Genomic DNA, 19,349 nt, shown 5'->3' with positions numbered 1-19,349 from the left:
ATTGTGTAAGCACTGGCATTGGTCATGGACACTGCAAGGGGCGACACCATTGCTGACTTTTTACATTTCGGTAGAGTTTGAACTTATTATGATAAGCAAGTTTTACTTAGGCAATTAAAACTTGTAATAAAAAGACACCAGTCTAAAAGTACAATTGTAAAATTTTTAGAACAGTTGTCATCTGATTAACTTCATTTTTAGAAAACAAGTGATCTCAGAGCATGCACTGAGAGGTTCTTGGCTGGGACAAGGAGCTACCGCACCCTCAGCTGCCCAGTCCTCTGCTTATGCATGGGACTTGGTGTGCTCAGCCCTGGGTTTGCCTGGCCCAAACCAGTTGCCTCCAGAGGGAGGATCTTTCTCTGGCTTCCAAGCTTTGGAAACTTCCAAACCTCAGGGCTTCCTCCAAAGGTTCTGAGATCTTGAATCAGATTCTCGGATGGAGCTCAGGGACAGAGGTCCTGGGTCTAGCTGGGCGTAGATGTGTGTGAGTGTGTGCTTGTGCATGCTGGAGCATCTCTGCATGTGTGTTCACATGTGTAAACATGTGTGTGCACGTGTGACTGGTGTGTGTGTGTACATGTGGGGGTGGGAGGGGTCATGGAGTCACACAAGGGAGGGCATAGTTTGAGGGTGAGAGCTGGGCCCTGGAGTTATTCTTTGGGGTTGGGATGGGCGCTCTGCCGTGATAGCTGCGGACCTCCGGCAGGTTGCTCGACCTCCCAGGGTTTCTCTGTCTTGTGTGTCTGTCAGGTAAGCTTTATGGCAGGGGTCCCCAAACTTTTTACACAGGGGGCCAGTTCACTGTCCCTCAGACCGTTGGAGGGCCGGACTATAAAAAAAACTATGAACAAATCCCTATGCACACTGCACATATCTTATTTTAAAGTAAAAAAAACAAAACAGGAACAAATCCAATATTTAAAATAAAGAACAAGTAAATTTAAATCAACAAACTGACCAGTATTTCAATGAGAACTATGCTCCTCTCACTGACCACCAATGAAAGAGGTGCCCTTTCCGGAAGTGCGGGGGGGGGGGCGGATAAATGGCCTCAGGGGGCCGCATGTGGCCCGCAGGACGTAGTTTGGGGACCCCTGCTTTATGGGATGTGTACATTCCTCCCTTTTCCAGTTTAATGAGGTCATTGAGTACCCAGGTAGAGTACCCACCCGGTGTCTGATCTGAAAGAAGGGTTTAGTAGGTCAGTTGAGGTTATCACCGGCCCTCTGTTTCACTGAACCCTCCTAGTTTGAAGGTCGCCTTAAGGAGGCAGTGCCGAGCCCCTCCCCCCATTCAATTCAATTCTGCACACAACAGGTACCCGCTCTCTAGGAGCTGCTGTTCTGAAGAGCCTGGACCTGCAGCCCAGGCCTCCGAGTGCGAGTGCGTATGTGTGTTGGGGCTTGGGCTTGGGGGGCGGGTCGTTGGTCCCTAATCCCGAATCCAGGAGAACCATCAATGAATGGATGGCCCGAGGCCCGGGAGCCTGCATTCCTGAAGATGGCCTGTAGGTGGCAGCAAAAGCCCGCGCAGGAATTCTGTGCCGAGTCGCACCTCCCTAGTTCCAGGTAAGCCACCTTGTTACGATCTCTCTGCTCGGGGTTGGGGATGGGGGATCGCAGGAGTAGTGCAGATTTGTCTAATGAGACAGCAACACCCCCTGCTTATCTAGACAAATTGTTTCCTTTCAGGGGGGGCCTCCATTTCCTCATCTGTGAAATAAGAGCTGTTTAACAGCCTCTGTTGGGAAAACTGGCTCAAAATACGCAAGGAAGCCTTAAGATGGGCTCTCAGAATAGACCTAAATGAGGAAGGGAAACCACAAAGCTAATAGAGAGTGTCACTGCGGTGGGAGAAGGAGACTTTTTAGACATGACACCAAAAGCCCAAACTATCAATATAAGGTGAAAAGTTGCTGGATCTGACCAAATGGGAACTTATTGATAGAATTTCTGGTCTAAGGACGTTGTATCCCAAGAGGAAAAAATAAGCCAAGGATGTGAGCAAGAGATGCACAGAAGAGAAGAGGCACCGTTGCTACAGAGATGCCCAGAGCCACCAGAGACGCGGATCACAACGACATTCCATTTTACTCAGCATGTTGACAAAAATTAAGACTTAGGTATGCTGACGGTTGGGCCTTTAGAAGCCCGTACTAGAGGCCCGCCTGGCAGCCTGTTGAGAAAACACCCGACTGAAGTGGAGAAACAAAGCTTCCTGAGCTGTCACTTCCTAGGTCGCTTGTAAAATCCGGGGCTCGTACAGTCCAGTACAGTCCATGCAAGACCCGGCTGCTTTCGCCCGGCGTCTCCTGGCGCGGCCGGGGGTGCCTAGGATGTTACCGCCCCCTCGGGAAACCACGCCCCAATTTACGTAAATCGGGGCTCTGGAGTGAGGCCTGCTTAGGGCTCCCGCCCCGCCCAGTTCTGCTTGGGAGCGCCTGGCCCTTTAAGACTGACCGAGCCCGGCTTCAAGTCGTGGACGCGCGGGGGAGGGGGTGCAGTCACGTGGGCTGCGGGCGGCGCGCCCGGGGCTCAGGGCGCTCGTGGCCACCGACTCCCGCTCCCGTCACCCCGGCCCTTCTCCCGCGCAGCCGTCAGGTGCACTGCTGTCAGGTACGCCCCACTGGACCCCCTCAGCCTCTTGTTCCCGGGACCTCTCGGCCACTCCGGCCCCTTCCTCTGTTGAGAGGAGCCGGGGCTGGATTCGCTTGTGCCGGGCTCCGCGACCACCGCCCCCCTGCCGCGCGTCCGTACCCTCTGGCATCGTCCTGCACTTCCAGCGCTGTCCCCAGCCCGCAGCCCAGTCTGTCCTAGCGGTTCCAAGGCTGGGGTGTGTTAAAAAGAGTCTGGGTGGAACTTACTCTTCCCCTCTTCCCCAGGTGGCCGTGGACGCGCCAGGCTGGGGCCGCCTCTGAGCGCCCAGTGCGGGCCATGGATGGCGAGACAGGAGAGGAAGAGGGGGGCCCGTTGCCCCCGCCAGGTGCACCCCCAGGACCCAGCCCAGCTGGTGCTCTGGCCCTCGCGGGGCAGCGGGAGCCCAAGAAGTATGCAGTGACCGATGACTACCAGTTGTCCAAGCAGGTGCTGGGCCTGGGTGTGAACGGCAAGGTGCTGGTGTGCTTCCACAAGCGCACGGGGCAGAAGTGTGCTCTGAAGGTTAGTGACCCCCTCACTGCTGCCTGGGTGACCCAGAGGGTCCCACAGCAGAGGCCTGTGGGTGCACAATATGCCCAGGGCCCCTGCTAAGCTTCTCCTGTTCAGTTCAGCATCAGGTTTCATTCTTGTACTCCCCTGTAGGGTCGGGCTCCTGGTCCTCCCTGCTTTATAGATGGGAAACTGGGGCTTAGCCACCTAAGCTCCGGGTGTCCCAGGGTACAAAAAGGGTGGAGTCTGTATGGGTAGAGCTTGCTGTACCCGGAAGAAGGGGAGGAGTTGCTCCTGACGCTGGGGTTGTGGCTGGGCCTCGGTGTTCTGCCCAAGGAGGGGTCCTCTTTCCACCAGAAGCTCTTCTGATTGGAATGGTTCTGAGTTACCTATGTTTGAGGGCAAGTCATCGCCAAAGCTTGGGGTGGGGCTATTTTCTTCTGTGGTCCCTACCTGCCTGGGCTGGAGTGGTGGGAACCTTCAGGGCTGGCTGGTGGGCAAGGCTGGTGCCCACCATTGCACCTGTTGTCAGAAGGCTGCTGATGGGCTCCAGCCGAGTCAGGGGCTCCATGTTGACAGGAGCAAGCCCTGCTCCATGCCTGACCCACTCTGGTTCTTGGGGAAAAGATGGGCCAGCCAGCTGGTTATGTCACACCACAGGGTCCCTGGAAGCCTGGTTAAGACCTCACTGATACAGGTGGAATATGGGAAATTCAGGGGCTTGCAGATCTAGGCACCTACTTCTGGTTTAAGTCACTTAGTTCTGGGCCTGGGACCCTGCCGCATACCCAGAATCCCTTGCATCTGGGAACTTCAGTCAGTTACAGCTTGTGTCAGTGGCCGCCTGGATGGGTAGAGCACAGCAAGGAGAGTGGCTCCTGGAGGTTAGAATACAGCAACGGATCTTCCTGTTTTATAGACATTGCAATTATGAGCCAGAGCTCAGAGTCCTGACCTAATCTCTGGCCTTCCTTTGCCAGCTCTGTGACCTTAGACTAGGTTCTGGAGGCTTGAAACCACGTTTCTGCCGCTGTTCAGGAAAAAGACAGGGGCTGATGTGAGCTTGGTGTGAGAGGGTGTTCGTGGACTGGTTGTCATGGAGCCTGATGCAGGCCTGGAGAGGCTGCGGGACTTATTAGGGCACGGGGTCTGCAAGAGTTTGAGCAGGGATCTGGGCTCAGCTCCCTGTGTCTCTCCCAGGGGCACGAGGGCTGATAGAGGGGGACATGTCCCCAGGGTGGTCTTGGAGGGATGGGTCCAGAGGAGGCTCAGGGCTGGGCTGCTGAGCAGGGTCTCAGACACAGCTTCTTGGCTCACTAACACAGCAGTGGAGTGGGGCTGGGGCCTTTCTGGAGTCCCAGGCAAGGTATTCTGGAGTCCTTCCTGGAAAAGATGGTTCTTCTGAGGGGAAAGGGAGCTCGGGGGGTGAGAAGTGAGTGTTTCCACCCTCTCCCTCAGCACCATCTTAATCCTTTCACCTGTGCTAGTGTCGGGGTGCAGTCTCGGTGGGGAGGGGTCGCCTAAGGCCAGAGAACCTCTTCTCAATACCGAGGCTTTGGCCCTGTGAGCCAAGGCTGAACTCTGACCGGTACCTGTGCTCTTGAGGCGCTATGAACGAGGTAGGCACGGAGTGGGGGGCTGTAGTTCATGGGTCCAGGCAGCACCTGCTTTAAGCAGGCTGGGCCTGGGCCCTTCCCCATAGATACTGTGTCTGAGGAAGTTACTTGGGAGGACTTGTGACTGCAGGAACTTCCAAAGTGCCCGTGGATATAGAGTCTCATGCTTTCTCTGTCCTGGGCTGGGATCTGGGGCTGGCCTAGGACGGATTCCCCTGCGGTAGGTACTCCTTTGGGCTTTATGGGTGAGCGTGGCTAGGGCTCCTGGCTTAGGACTTTCAGGACCTGGCCCTAAGTTGGCCCTGGGGGTGTGTGTGGATTGGATTTGTCCCCAACCCTCCTGTTCTTGCCCCCTCACAACCCTACTCCAAAGCCTGTAAGTCCCTGCCCAGCTAGGCAGGTTCGTATGACATCTTCCAGGATGGGGTCGGCACAGCCTCTGGCACATCAGACCTGTGCTGTGAGTGGTGGCTGTAGCCTTGGGGAGGAAAGCAGCATTTTTCTACTTACGTTTTTCCTCAACCCTCTGCCCTGGCGGGCAAGGGCCTGGGAAGCTCAGTCCATGGGTAGGTCTGGGTTCAGGGAGCTCAACCAGTCCATGAATGGGTTTCGGCCCTTTTTCGGCCTCTGCCTAGCCCTCTCCCCAGCTGCCCAGGTCAGCCTCAGTGGGGCCCCCGGGCTCTGTGTCTTTCTGTCTCCCTGGCTGGCCTCTCTTTATTTCGTAGCCTGGACATGTTTGTGCCTTCTCTGCCCTTCTGGGTGATCCAGGCCTAGTGGCCTGGCCTCTCTCCATGCCCCTGCTCTTAGTCTTGTTGCTCAATGGCAGATCGTGCTTAGCATGAAGCCTGGAACCCAGCAGGCACTCATAAAACAGGAAGATCTGTGGTCACTGGCCCTGTAGCTGTTGCTATTTTATGGGGGCCCTAGGGAAGCAGGTTCCTCCTTCCTGGGGAACCGGGCCTCTTCCCCTTTCCCTCAGGCCTGGACCGTTGGCTTGGTCCATCTTGGCCTTGCTCACACTCAGGGGCTCCCTTCCAAGAACAGCTTCCACATCTAGAGCCGACATGCCACTCTCCATGCCACCCGGAGTGCTTGCTGCTGTCCCCTTGGCAGGCGCTGGGGGCCGGGGACTGCCTCCGACTGCCGTCTTGCTTGCGCTTCCTGCCAGGCCTAGCTGGTGAGTCGGAACCCCTCAGCGCCACTCCTGCCTGGGCACAGCCCTGAAGATCTGTTCTCCATTACATCTGTACCCCACCGCATTTGCGACCAGGCCCCTCAGTCTAATCACACGTATGAACATTGGGACCTGGAGGTAGTAGTCAGAAGTCATGTGATGCGGCTGGGCTGGGCTTGTAGCAGAAGACAGAATTTCCTCCCCTCCTGACTTCCTACCCAGCCCACCTGTGGTTCTCAGCCTCCTGGTGGGCAGAGGTAACCATGGCACTTAGATAAATAAAAGCAATAGAAGGCCCTGTGGAGGCAGAGGGGCTCATCATGTGGGAGGAGAAGTGGTGTCTTTCCTGTCTCTGCTCTCTCTGCTCTCTGGTGTCTGGGGCTGGGGTGGGCCCTCTCCTCTGACCACCGCCACATGCTGGAGGCCCTTGGGGCTCCTAGTGCTCTCTGCCTCTGGTCTTGGTCACAGAGAACAGAGTGGTGGTTCCTGGACCCACATGCCCAGATCGCTGCATGGCTTTGTGGGTGGGGCCGGCCTGTTGGAGCTGGCGCTGCCTAGCTGGGTTTGGGGCTGGGTGGGGCTGCCAGGCAGGCCAGGGACTTTCTCATCTGGCAGCTGCTACCCCCTCACCTACCTCCCCAGACCGGTCAGATCAGCCTCTGCAGGGCTGCTTATAATGGAGTCAACATATCAGGAAGTGTGTGGAGGGGCTGGTGGTTTGTACAAGAGTCCCCACGGCGGCCCAAGCTCCTCCCCAGGGTGCCCCTCTCCTGGAAGGGAAGTGTCTGAGGTGCTTCCGTTGCCGGTGGAACCAGCTGAACTACCAGGACTGTCGATCTGCTCTTTAAACAGGGATCCTAAGGAGGGCATCAAACCCTAAGAAATGTGAATAGTGGAATTTTCGGCAGAAGCTGGTGGTTTGGCCAGCTGGCCTTGCTCACAGCCTTAGAAGCTGCTCCTCATCTCGGGTCAGGATTCTGTCTGCTGGGACTTCCCTCTAGGAGCTGATGGCTTAGGGCCTTGACGTTGTGGACACTAGTGTTCCCACAAACAGCTAACAGTTTTCCAGAGCATTCTGTCCGGCAGGCCCCGTTCCCCACGTGCGACACGTGTTACCTTGCCTAATCCTGTCATTCCCACTTTATGTATAAAGACACCGAGTTCAGAGAGGTGAACGACTGGCCCAGGGTGCCCAGCTGGTGAGTGGCAGGGCTGGGATTTGCACCCAGGCAGCTTGGTGCCAGAGTCTTAGCGTGACGTCACCTCATCATGTCTCCTGCAAGTCTGTGGGGCTATAGAAGGGTCTCTGAGGCTTGGCCTCTGGCAGGATGCCAGCATCATCCTCCATGGCTCCCTGGAAGCCCAGGCTTGGCCCCCAGTGCTGCTGTGGTGTTTGCCTACATCTCTTCCCCATACAGGACTCTATACCTGTGATGGGCAGGTGCTGGTCCCACAACGCCCGGACACAAGGACTGTGATGGATGTGGGGGCCACCTCAGAAAAATTAGGTGGTTCATCCCAAGCCTTGTGAGTCCAGAGTGCCACGGGTGGGAAGTCAGGTTGGTGGGTAGGTGAGAGGAAACTGTCACGGCTGGTCCAACCGGGGGTGGGGGTGGGGGGCTACGGGAAGCAACTGTCTGCTCCCATCTGGGTCTCTGGCCTGAGAAGGGTGTGGATGGGGGCAGAGGGTGTGTGTGACAGCCTGCCTGGAGTGGACAACCCAGTGCCTGCTGTGGGGTGGCACTGCCCCCTCGCCGTCCTGTGTCCAGGCAGGATGTGGCTGCTCTCGGAGGGCTGGTGTCGAGACCCTGACCGACGCTGGGAGTCCTGGAGGACGGAAGGGCTCTGTGGAAGAGGAGGCATTTGTGTAGGGCGGGCCCTGAAGGATGAGGACAGAAGGTCGGTGGGGACTCTCACTCTCCATTTGCCCACACCTAGGATTCACGCCTCACCCCACCGAGGCCCCTGTCATGGCGCCCTACCCCCTGCCCCAGGGCTGGCTTTCACAGCATCGCCAGGTCCTCCGTGGGGCACTGTTGCCAGGTGCTCAGGAGTTTCTGGGTGTCTGGGCTGTTCTTCAGGTCAGGCGGTGCGGGGAGGGCCTGGCTGTCATGACAGCCGAGGTCTGTAATGTCTGCTGAGGTCTGCGCTTGGGGAAGCTGTTTTTCTCCTTGGATCCTCGTCTTCCTCCCCCAGGGCCTCCTTGGGACACGATCACGGAAGACCCCTGCAGGGGGCAGCAGGTGGAGCTTCTCACTCTGCTCCCTCAGCTACCTTGGGTCTCAGACTGGCGACTGGCTGCCGTGTATCCAAAGGTGATGGCCACCTGGCGAGACCCCTAGGCGAGGGGCGTTCTCAGCACACCTGCGCCACAAGTGTGCACCGAGCCCTTCCTGCATGTCTGGGTCTGCTGACCTCGGCAGTACAACCATGGTTCCCATATTCTCCCGGGGTCCTGCTGCCCCCACTCCCCTCAATTTGAGGTCCTGTGTGACCCCCGACATGAGAGGCTACCCAGGGTGGAGAGAGGAGCAGGGCTCTGGGCTTGGTATCCTTCCTGCCACTTTCTCCCTGAGTGACCTTGGATAAAGAGAGTTTTGGAATCTTCGGCAAAACCCTCGTCTTTGTGGTGTAGTTGAGCCCTGGCTTTGAACGGGTGCTGGACAGGAGGGTTCGGTCATGGTGGCTGTGACTGGCCCGCATTCCCGCTCTGAGACAGCGCAGGCCAGCAGCAGACACTCCCCGAGGGCAGAGCTCTCATTGGGGGTGGTTTGCGTGCATTTTGATGGCACGTTGTTGGCCTCTGTGAGGACTCACTCGTCTCCACCCTGCACCCGGGGAAGCTGGCCCCTTGTGCGGTGGGAGAGAGCGGTGGAAGGGGCTCTGGCCCTCGGCTCTTCCCCGCCCTTTTGGATCTAAGTGGATTAGGGCCCGTGTAATTGTGATCAGGGCCCTGCCGTGTGGGAACCGTGGGGGACTGCTTAGAGCAAGGGTGTGGGGTGGCCGCTGAGGGGGACCAGGAGCCTCGGGAGGCCTTTCACTCAGGACAGGCCCCGAGACGCTGAGAATATTGATTGTGGGCTTCTTGCAGGTTTAGTGTGAAAGCTTCCTTTCTCTTTAGATGAGCGCTTTGTCCTTGCTGCTTTCTCTCTGTGGGACTTTTTATCTTTCAGTCTTCTCTGCCTCCTTGTCCCTTTCTCTTCTCCTTTCTCAGCTCCGTCTCTCCTGCTGTCGCTCAGGCCCTCCCCGCTTGGGCCTTGTCATTCTCTGTCTCATGGTTTCAGGCTTGGCTGGACCCCTTCTCGGCAGCCTGCAGGCTGAGGGCAGGCAGAGGCTGGATGGGGGCTGGTCAGGTGCTGGGGGACTCATCCTAGTCACAGGGGGTTGGGGGGGGTATAGGACAGCAGGAGCTTTCAGCTGTGCCCATGTTACTCAGTATCCCCTCCTGCTGCTGGCCTTGACCAGGGGCTGGTGGCCTTGGCAGCTGGAGCAGCGGCGTCAGGAGCGTTTGGGCCAAGCTTGTAACCCGAGGCGTCCTTGGTGAATGCGGGAAGTCAGCTTGGGCTGCGGCCCCTGCTGTCGGGTCTCTCTATGGCTCGATAGTCTGAGACCGTTGCCGGGGCCTGAACCCATAGCCTTGGAGCCAGCGGGGTTAACTGCATAGGGGCTGGGAGGGCTGGGGGGCAACCTATCTCCGCCTTAGAGGGCACAGCTGAGTGTGCTGTCCCTGTGCTGCCTGGCACGGACACCCCAGACCAGCTGGCGTTGGCCTGTACCCTGCACTTGACCCCTGACCTCAGCGAAGCTCAGACGCTATTTTTAGGGGCGTGCATGCAACCTGAGGGAGACTCACAGCTTGTTCTGTAGATGTCCCCCGGCATAAACAGCCCCTTGGGACTTGGCGGAGGGGCCGGCATGGCTCTGCACGCTCTCCGGAGGGCAGCGGCTCACAGCTGGGGGGCTGGGGACCAGAGCACGAACTAACCCGAGTTCTTCCTGCGTGTTACACACGAACCCTCCGGAATCTCAGAAGGGTTGGTGTTGTCACCTCCCTATTGTGGATGGAGAGAAGGAGGCTCGGGAAGGCAAGGGAAGTCACTGAGGGTGTCACATAGCAGGGACACGCCCGGGCTGGGCTGGAACCCCCGCCGCCTGTCTGGAATGCCAAGTCGTGGCTCTCAGCCACCCCTCCCTGTGTGTCGGGCTCAGCTGGGGAGCAGGAGCAGGGCCTGTCCCAGGTGCAGTACGACCATCCATCGGTGAGATGAGCCACTGGGAGCTCTGCTTGACCAGGGCCCCTTCTGGCAGTGAGTACCCTTCCGGGGGGAAGTGCCAGGAAGCAGGCAGGTAGTGGCCTCCACCTTGCCCCCTGTGGGAGCTGCTTTTGCAAGTAGACTGGCAGCATGAGTCTGGCTAGAGGGGACCCCAGGATGCCTCTCCCGAGCCAGCTAGCCAATGCGGGTTCCGGGGGGAGCAGTCAGCTGTGGTGTCCCCACCAGCAGGGTCTGTGCTCTGCTAGGGACAGGAGCTCCAGGGTTAGGACTCAGGCCGGAGACCCCTCCCCACTGTACTCCGTGGCCCAGTCAGATCCTTGAGTCAGGCTGAGCCTGTCCCGGGGGACATCTTTACCCTGGGAAGGCCTAAGGGAGCAGGGCGGTCACTGCGGCCCAGTCTCATGGCAGGAGGGTCCCTCCGTGCTGTGAGGCCACCACCCTGGTCTCCCGGAGGTCCAGGCCTTTCTCCTCTCCCTGTTTCCCCTTCCTCACGTCTGTGGTTCCATGGCATGATCTAGGCCAGTTGTCCAGGAGCTGCCCAGGTGTCGGGACCTGGTAGCCCACTAGCTGAACAGGAGGGAGGGCGAGAGGGGCACAGCCCCTGGAGTGTGGGCACCAGTGCCCTTGCCTCCCCGAGAAGGACCTTAGTAGGGCAGTGGCTGCCTGTGCTCAGCCAGGCCTGTGTGGGGAGCTGCAGGGACACGGATGAAGCCGGAGGCAGTGGCAGAGATGGCAGGCAGATAGGATGTTTGCTTCGGAAAGAGCGGGTCTGGGAAGTGGAGTGACAAGGACCCTAGGGCCTCTGTACCGTGTCTCTGGGGGTTGTCCCGGCCATCTCCTGAACACCCCATCCTTACATCTGGGTGATCTTTGTGATATCTCCTCCGATGAGAGGCCAGCTATCATTCTTCTGAGAGTGAGAGGGTGTTGGGCCCCCTCTCTCCAGAGCTGGACGGCGGCATGGACAGTGCAGGGTGCCTCAGCAGAGGTCACCTAGGCATGGCCTCACTTGCCCTGGTCACCGCCTGCTCAGGAAAGATGGCCACTGCTCTCTGTAGCCTGCACCGGCTATGTAGGCTTCACTGGCACAATTAGCCAGTTGAGACACAGATTCTGTGGCCAAGGCGGGGTCTCCTCATGAGGGGGACCACTGAAGGGACATTATTTCTGTTTTTAAAAAATAATATTTTAAAAATTGATTCTAGACAGAGAAGGAGGGAGAGAGAGAGAAATAGAGAGAAAGAAAAAAAAAAGATATGTTTATGCATTCATTGGTTGATTCTTGTATGTGTCCGGATTAGGGATCAAACCCACAACCTTGGCATAGCGTGATGGTGTTCTAACAAACTGAACTACCTGGCTAGGACCGAAAGGACATTATCCCTGAGATTAGAATAAAACACTTGTCTTTGCTAAAATTTCTCAGTCTTATGATGAAAACGTCCTATATTTATACTGTCATAGAAAAAATATGTTTCACAAATTACAGAGCGGATTTTGGCAGAAAATCCTTCCTTCCTCTAAGTTAAGGGAGGATAACAAACCCACACCCTCTGAGTATGTACACAGGGGTTGCAGGACACCCCGGGAGGGCTGTGGTAGAAGGTGGATCGGGCACCTGCCTGGCAGGGGGAGTTCAGAACCTTCCACTTACTGGGTAGATAACTTCCAGGACAGGGTGATAACGCCCAGGACAGGGGGATAACCTACAGGACAGGGGGGTAACCTCTAGGACGGGGTGATAATGCCCAGGACAGGGGGATAACTTACAGGACAGGGGAATAACGCCCAGGACAGGGGGATAACCTCCAGGACAGAGGATAACCTCCAGGACAGGGGGATAACCTACAGGACAGGGGGATAACGCCCAGGACAGGGGGATAATGTCCAGGACAGGAAGATAACCTACAGGACAGGGGGATAACGCCCAGGACAGGGGGATAACCTCCAGGACAGGGGGATAACTCCCAGGACAGGGGGATAACCTCCAGGACAGGGAGATAACGCCCAGGACAGGGGGATAACCTCCAGGACAGGGGGATAACTCCCAGGACAGGGGGATAACGCCCAGGACAGGGGGATAACCTCCAGGACAGGAGGATAATGCCCAGGACAGGGGGATAACCTCCAGGACAGGGGGATGGCCTCCAGGTCAGGAGGATAACCTCCAGGACAGGGGGATAACCTCCAGGACAGGAGGATAACGCCCAGGACAGGGGGATAACCTCCAGGACAGGGGGATGGCCTCCAGGTCAGGAGGATAACCTCCAGGACAGGGGGATAACCTCCAGGACAGGGGGAGCCAGAGCTCTCTCCAGGCCTCTTTCCCCACCTGGGAAGCGGATGTCCGTAGTCCCATACCTGCCTCTAGCCCTTTGCTGTGTGGAAGGAGAGTGCACGGCCACTTCACAGGTAGGGAGCTGGGGCTCAGGGAGGTTCAGGGACCCACCCAGGTTTCTCACACACTCTGCATAAGGGGACAGTGTTCAAAAGGATGCATGAAGGAGCTGAGGGGTGTAAAGGTGACTGCCACCTGAGGGGGTGGAGAAGTGCCCGTCCTGGCTGGGGTCCCTAACTCTCAGCCTTGCTTCCCCCACCAGGGTCCCTCCCGGAGGCGAGCCCACCACCCCCTTGCAACGCTGGGGATAGGCCACTCCTCACTGGGCTGTGCACAGCAAAACGGGATCAGCAGACACTCCATTCTTGATCCACTTTTGCAAAGCCCAGTCCAGTCCGGCCCGTCAGGAGGGGAGAGTGCTCCCAGAGAGGGAGCTGAGCTCTGCTTCCAGAAGGGGAGGGGGAGGGGAGAGTGCTCCCAGAGAGGGAGCTGAGCTTGGTTTCCAGAAGGGGAGGGGAAGGGGAGAGTGCTCCCAGAGAGGGAGCTGAGCTCGGCTTCCAGAAGGGGAGGGGGAGGGGAGAGTGCTCCCAGAGAGGGAGCTGAGCTCTGCTTCCAGAAGGGGAGGGGGAGGGGAGAGTGCTCCCAGAGAGGGAGCTGAGCTCGGTTTCCAGAAGGGGAGGGGGAGGGGAGAGTGCTCCCAGAGAGGGAGCTGAGCTCGGCTTCCAGAAGGGGAAGGGGCGGGAGAGCGAGACCATGAGAGCTGGTTGGGGCAGGTGGGTGGGACCTGCTGGTTGGGGCAGGTGGGTGGGACCTGCTGGATTGGAGGGGGGTCTGCCTCCCCTGGGTGCCAGAGGCTGCACCCGGATTTCTCCAAATTCTGGAGAAACAGGGAGGAGAAGAGCATGAGGCCACCTCAGGGAAGACCCAGGGGGACCCAGGGGTAGCCAAGCCCACCTCGGAGCCCCTTTCTGCTTGTCATGCACTTGGTGTGTGCTAATCCGAGCTCTGTGTGTTCACACTCCATCCGCTGGTCACCTGGGAACATGAGTACTGTCCCTGTCCCACTTTCCAGGCTGGGCCAAGTGAGGCTCAGAGAGATCGAATGGCCTGCCTAAAGCCACAGGAAAGTGGAGGATGGAACTGGCCTCTGCCTCTGCCACCCAAGTCTGTTTGACCTGGAGCCCTGTGGCCACAGCTGGTCCTTCCTAGTGCATGGGCACTGGCCTGGGCATTGGGACCTGCCCACCCACCTGCCCCAACCAGCTCTCATGGTCTCGCTCTCCCGCCCCTTCCCCTTCTGGAAGCCGAGCTCAGCTCCCTCTCTGGGAGCACTCTCCCCTCCCCCTCCCCTTCTGGAAACCGAGCTCAGCTCCCTCTCTGGGAGCACTCTCCCCTCCCCCTCCCCTTCTGGAAGCAGAGCTCAGCTCCCTCTCTGGGAGCACTCTCCCCTCCCCCTCCCCTTCTGGAAGCCGAGCTCATCTCCCTCTCTGGGAGCACTCTCCCCTTCCCCTCCCCTTCTGGAAACCGAGCTCAGCTCCCTCTCTGGGAGCACTCTCCCCTCCCCCTCCCCTTCTGGAAGCAGAGCTCAGCTCCCTCTCTGGGAGCACTCTCCCCTCCTCCTCCCCTTCAGGAAGCAGAGCTCAGCTCCCTCTCTGGGAGCACTCTCCCCTCCTCCTCCCCTTCTGGAAGCCGAGCTCAGCTCCCTCTCTGGGAGCACTCTCCCCTCCCCCTCCCCCACCTCTCCCCTCCCCCTCCCCCACCTCTCCCCTCCCCCTCCCCCACCTCTCCCCTCCCCCTCCCCTCTCCTCCCCCTCCCCCACCCCTCCCCTCCCCCTCCCCCTCCCCTCCCCCTCCCCTCCCCTCCCCCTCCCCCACCCCTCCCCTCCCCTCCCCAGCCCCGGCACTCTGGCCTTGGTTTCCGGGTTGTCTGTGGCTGGTGGGCAGCAGATAAACTAAGGCCACCAAAGTTTAGCAAATTGAAGGAGTCTTATGTTCCTGAGACTTGACAATTTCAAAATGTGTGTTGGCTCACCTGCTGGCAGAGTTTCCTCGGTAGACGGCCAGCTCGGAGCCTCAGCCACTCCTTTTCCTCCCAGGACTTGGGGGGAAGGTAGTCAGGTAGCCCCCCATCAGCTATTCTGTCCCCCCTCCAACCCTCCCCACCCCATCAGGTACTCAGACCTCGTCCTGAGAGGGGAAGTGGCAGTTTGGGGGCCTTCCTTCTTCCTGGGCTCCCTCAGGAGGGGCTGGCCTTCTCCATCTTGTCTGCTCTGCCAGGTTCTGGCTCTGGACGGAAGGGAGATGAGCAGAGAAGGAGCCAGGGCCAGTTCCTTAGGCTCTGTGTCCTCATCAAGCGTCCCCAATGGCAATAACTCATCCGTGGACCCCAAATCCTTACAGACAGAGCACCTGGGGCAGCAGGTGCCCCGCCCTGGACCCAGCCCCCAAGCAAGGCCGGTCAATGTTTGCGGGAGTCGGTAAGGGATCTGTGCAGTGGGCATGAGGGGGGCGCCCCGGTTCCCAAAGGACTCTCCAACTCGAGGGTGGCCTGTGTGGGCCGTGTGACCCAGAGAAGCTGAAAAAAAACCCCCAAACCTCCCTGTGCCTCAGTGTCCTCAGCTGAAAATGATGGTTAACGACATGGTTTTGGAAGGGCAGGAGCGAAGGGATGTAACATGGCCGGTCCAGGGCCAGGGCTCCGGGGACATCACCACTGTAATCCCCACAGCAGCAGAGTCAGGGGCACGGGGCCAAGCTTCACATATCCAAGGAGTGCAGCAGTCGCCGGCATGGTCCCCAGGCCATTAGCTGACAGGTCCAATTTCAAGTCTTGACTCTCACTACTCAGCCTTGTGACTCTGAGTAAGTCACAACGTCTCCGAGTCGCAGCCCCCCACAGGTGAAAGGCTGGTGCTGGGTCTTCTCAGGACACGGTGAGCACTGAGTGAGGTGGGACCTGTGGCCAGCACAGCGCTGGCGGAGCACCAGGGAGAGACAGTCACCCCGATCCGGGGGGTGAGCACCCTGCTGGGGCCTGGGCGTTTGTGGTCAGTGGTGTCGCGTGCGCCTCTGAGGAGGGAAGGAAAGTGGACAGGGTGAGTCGGAGGACAGGACATAGTCAGAACTTAATGAAGCGAGGTCTGACGTGGCGTGAGGCCAGCTAATCCATAGCTGCGGAATTGGTCCCGTTAGTTCCCATGACGAGCGAGGGGAGCTGGGAAAGTGAGTGTGTCGGAGAGGAAGGGCGCACGTCGGAGGCTCTAAGCTGAAACTGTGGCTGGAAAGTTAGCTTCGATGTTGGCAGGTGGCTCACCAGATAGCTCTGGCACCCTGGCTCTAGAAGGAAGATACTGAGGCTTTAAGGACATTTCTGCTTCTGAACCCTGAACTCAGTGTCAGTCTGTCGCATTCTCGGGGCTAAGGCCTCTGCTCTGATGGGCAGAGCAGCCGGCAAGGGTCACACTGGCTGGCCCGGGGCCAGGGTGAAGGGTGCCCCTACTCCTCACTGGCACTGACAGCACACACAGGGCTGCACCCACCGCTGGCTGTAAAAGGAACCCCGCTGTCCCAGAAGTGTCCCATAAAATTAAAGATAGGACACCATGGGAAAATAACCCCAAATAACCACAGCTCTGGGAGCCAGAAGAGACCTTAGATGTGGCTGAGATGGAAATGCTTGTCAAAGAGGGAGTACGGTAGGTCCAAAGAGCTTTTTCTTATCCCTAACCTCCCTCTGTAGAGAATAGAGGTTTCCCACAATGACAAAAAAGATGAGTTGAAAACTCATCTTTTTCTAGAATATTCTCCCCTGCTGCCTGAGTGTTCGGCATTGAGTGTGGCTGTTGCCATCTCTGCCCTTGCCTGAGGCTTGGAGAAACCCCCAAGGTGGGGGAGAAGGTGTCAGGGTACATAGGAGCCCCTCCTGCCTTTCTCCTCTCCGTACTCTGGTGCAGAACAAAGCTGGAGTCCTAAGAAAGTAACGGGCCTGGTGGTGGCATGTCAGCACCTCACCGGTGTGCCAGGCTAGAGGGCCACGTGCCGGCCTCAGTCTTGGTGAGGCTCCGTATCAGGTATGTTCATTTAAGTCTGTATCTTTTGCAAAATGATCGCTGAAGGCATTGCCAGATGCTGTACTTCCCCCTCATGTAGTCTGTAGTGCTAAATTCCTTTAAGAATTTGGTCTTAGGTCTGACCAGGTGGTGGCGCAGTGGATAAAGCGTCGGACTGGGATGCAGAGGACCCAGGTTCGAGACTCCAGGGTCATCTGGTTTGAGCAAAAAGCCCACCAGCTTGAACCCAAGGTCGCTGGCTCCAGCAGGGGGCTACTCGGTCTGCTGAAGGCCCGCGGTCAAGGCACATACGAGAGAGCAATCAATGAACAACTAAGGTGTTGCAACGCGCAATGAAAAACTAATGATTGATGCTTCTCATCTCTCTCCGTTCCTGTCTGTCTGTCCCTGCCTATCCCTCTCTCTGACTCACTCTCTGTCTCTGTCAAAAATTAAAAAAAAAAAAAAAAGCATTTGGTCTTAGAAAAGTTCCATGAACCCGTGAATGTGCTTCTGTCCGTGGGGTGACTGAAACAGCAGAACCTACCTGTCTTCCTTCTTTGCCAGGACCCCCAGGAAGCTCGGAATGACAGTGTGGGCTTGGTTATGGTTATGAACGTACGTGGGTTTCTGGTACTTTATCTTTCTCTTCGTTCTAAAGAGAATCTGACATTTTTTGTTTTTATGTGGCTTCTGTCATGCTATAGAATTATAAGTGCCGGAAACCCTGTTGTCGATGAGCTGGGCAGTGGAAATAGTGGGACTTGTAGTGGCCTTCGGGGCACTGAGAAGATCTGGCCCCTGGCCTGCAGAAGGTTCTCTTTGTTGTAGGGATGATGTCTCTCAGACTGTGGGTTGTCGTGAAACCCAGCATTCATGTTTCTTAATTTGCCAGTGCCTGACTGGTGGGAGAGATAGTAGGCTAGCTCTCTTCCGCCGGAAGGCGTGGGTGTTGGGCAGAGGCCACAGAGCAGCTTGGCCCCGGCTGCAGGTTAAATGTCTGGGAGTATGGAGGTTCGGGGGTCAGGGGATAGGGGAGGCTGCTTGTCCAGGCTGATGGCTTGAGGCCTCCTGTGTGTGTGAGGCAGATGGAAATACTGTGAACACTTTCACCCGAGAAGAGCCCAGCCCTGCGTGAGCTGGCTGTGGTTGTCGGATGTGTGGGTGGGCGTGTGGGTCTGGTTGGTGGTCCTTCCTGGGCTGGGAGGTGGCTGGAGGAGACTGGTGGGGGCTGGTCCCCAAAGCTGTGTCCTTACAGAGCCACCGCAGACATCCCAGCTCGGAGGGTCTACAAGGGCAGACAGAGTGCTTTTACAGCTCTTGGCAGTGCAGCAGAGAGGGGGCCCCAGTGGGAGTGGAGGTCTGCACAGTGGTCTCTGGGCTTGGTCACCTGCTCGGGCAAGGCTGTCGCAGGTTGAGTTGTGACAGTAAGACCCCCAGTCTTTTTTGGGCATCGCTCTGTGCCCAGTTCTCTGCTACACACTTTAGATCAGTAGAAAATATTGGATGAATAAATGGACAGACGCATGGATCCAACTCTCTGGGGGTTCAAAGTCAGCATTGCAGAGGCTAGAGGCACACGTATACCCACGGCCCCCACACTCACCCCCCACATTGACTGCACCCATGTACACTCATGCACACCCCCTTATATCTACATGTACCTGGGTTGCCACGCACCCCCCCACACACACACCCCCCACATACCCTTGCTCATGCACACACCTGTGCACCTATGCATACATTTATTTCAGAACGAGTTTCCCGAGTCTTGCAAGCTATAGTTTTGGCCACAGCCTCTCCAACTTGGGGTCACGCCCTCTTGTCAGTTCCCCTTCTGCAGTCTGGCTCTTTTTAGCCCTGCCATCCTCCAGCTGGGTGGCCCCAGGGCAATGACTTCATCCTCCTGAGCTTTTCTTTCTTCAGCCTGTGAATCGGGACTGATGATGGACCCACCCTGCTTGCCTCACAGGGTGGCACTCAGCATTCCCGTGAGATAAAGGGGAAGAGAGTGTTTTGTAAACTGCAGATTGTTTTCCAAATAGTCAAATGCTGCTGCTGTTTGCCCAGCTCCTGAACTCTGAGAATTCCTCCACCCACAGTCACCTCTGTCCTAGGGTGGGAAAAGACACCACAGGAGGTCGTAAAGGAGGCCTGGCCATTTGTGAGGCTCCTGTTCCAGCTGGTGACACCGGAGGGCTGTGGCCCCTCTGCCCTCAACCTTGCGGGGTTCCATGGTCCAGTGGGGTCCATGCAGCTGCAGGATCTGGGGACAGGTGCGAGAATTTGGCAAAGGAGAGTGATGGGAGAAGGGAGGTGGAGACCGCTTGATGAAAGCCCGAGGCTTGAGCAGTGTCCTTTGTTCAAGGAAATGTCATCTCACGTTCCATGCTCAGCTCACTTCACTGGGGCCCACCCCTCAGGTACAGCTGGGGCCCCCTCCCTTGGGAGAAAGCTGGGATCCATCTTAGATGTGTGTGGGGGTTCCTGTTGGTGCTAGCTGGAGCTGCGGAGCTGTCTAGGGGCCATCGCAGACCCTCCAGTTTTGGGGGACACCTAGGGAAGCCCAGAGCACAGAGGATGGAAATGAAGGAAGGGTGGGGTCCGTTGGGTTGGTAGAAGGCCACCCCATCCTCTTCCAAGCTGTGACCGGGTCCAACATGTCGGGTGGCCTTCTTTGGGTTCAAGCATTTGGATATGGGGTCCATAGAGACCCAGGGACTACTCCATGGGGGCAGGACTGTGGGAA

The 19,349-nt window shown here is 57.6% G+C and overlaps 1 protein-coding gene across 1 annotated transcript in view; it reads left to right on the top strand.

The window, feature by feature from the left end:
- The first annotated feature begins 2,467 nt into the window (after positions 1-2,467).
- MAPKAPK3 (MAPK activated protein kinase 3) overlaps positions 2,468-19,349 on the top strand; it is a 29,720-nt gene continuing 12,838 nt past the window's right edge. Inside the window, exons 1-2 of the mRNA XM_066245910.1 lie at positions 2,468-2,618; positions 2,885-3,161. Coding sequence (XP_066102007.1) covers positions 2,937-3,161 — 225 coding nt within the window. The 5' untranslated portion in view covers positions 2,468-2,618; positions 2,885-2,936. The remainder of the gene's footprint in view (positions 2,619-2,884; positions 3,162-19,349) is intronic.

Source organism: Saccopteryx bilineata, chromosome 10 (genome assembly GCF_036850765.1).
Source record: "Saccopteryx bilineata isolate mSacBil1 chromosome 10, mSacBil1_pri_phased_curated, whole genome shotgun sequence".
Taxonomy (NCBI): Eukaryota; Metazoa; Chordata; class Mammalia; order Chiroptera; family Emballonuridae; genus Saccopteryx; species Saccopteryx bilineata.
Note: the sequence above shows the minus strand (reverse complement) of the source record. Positions and strands in the feature narration are given on the sequence as shown.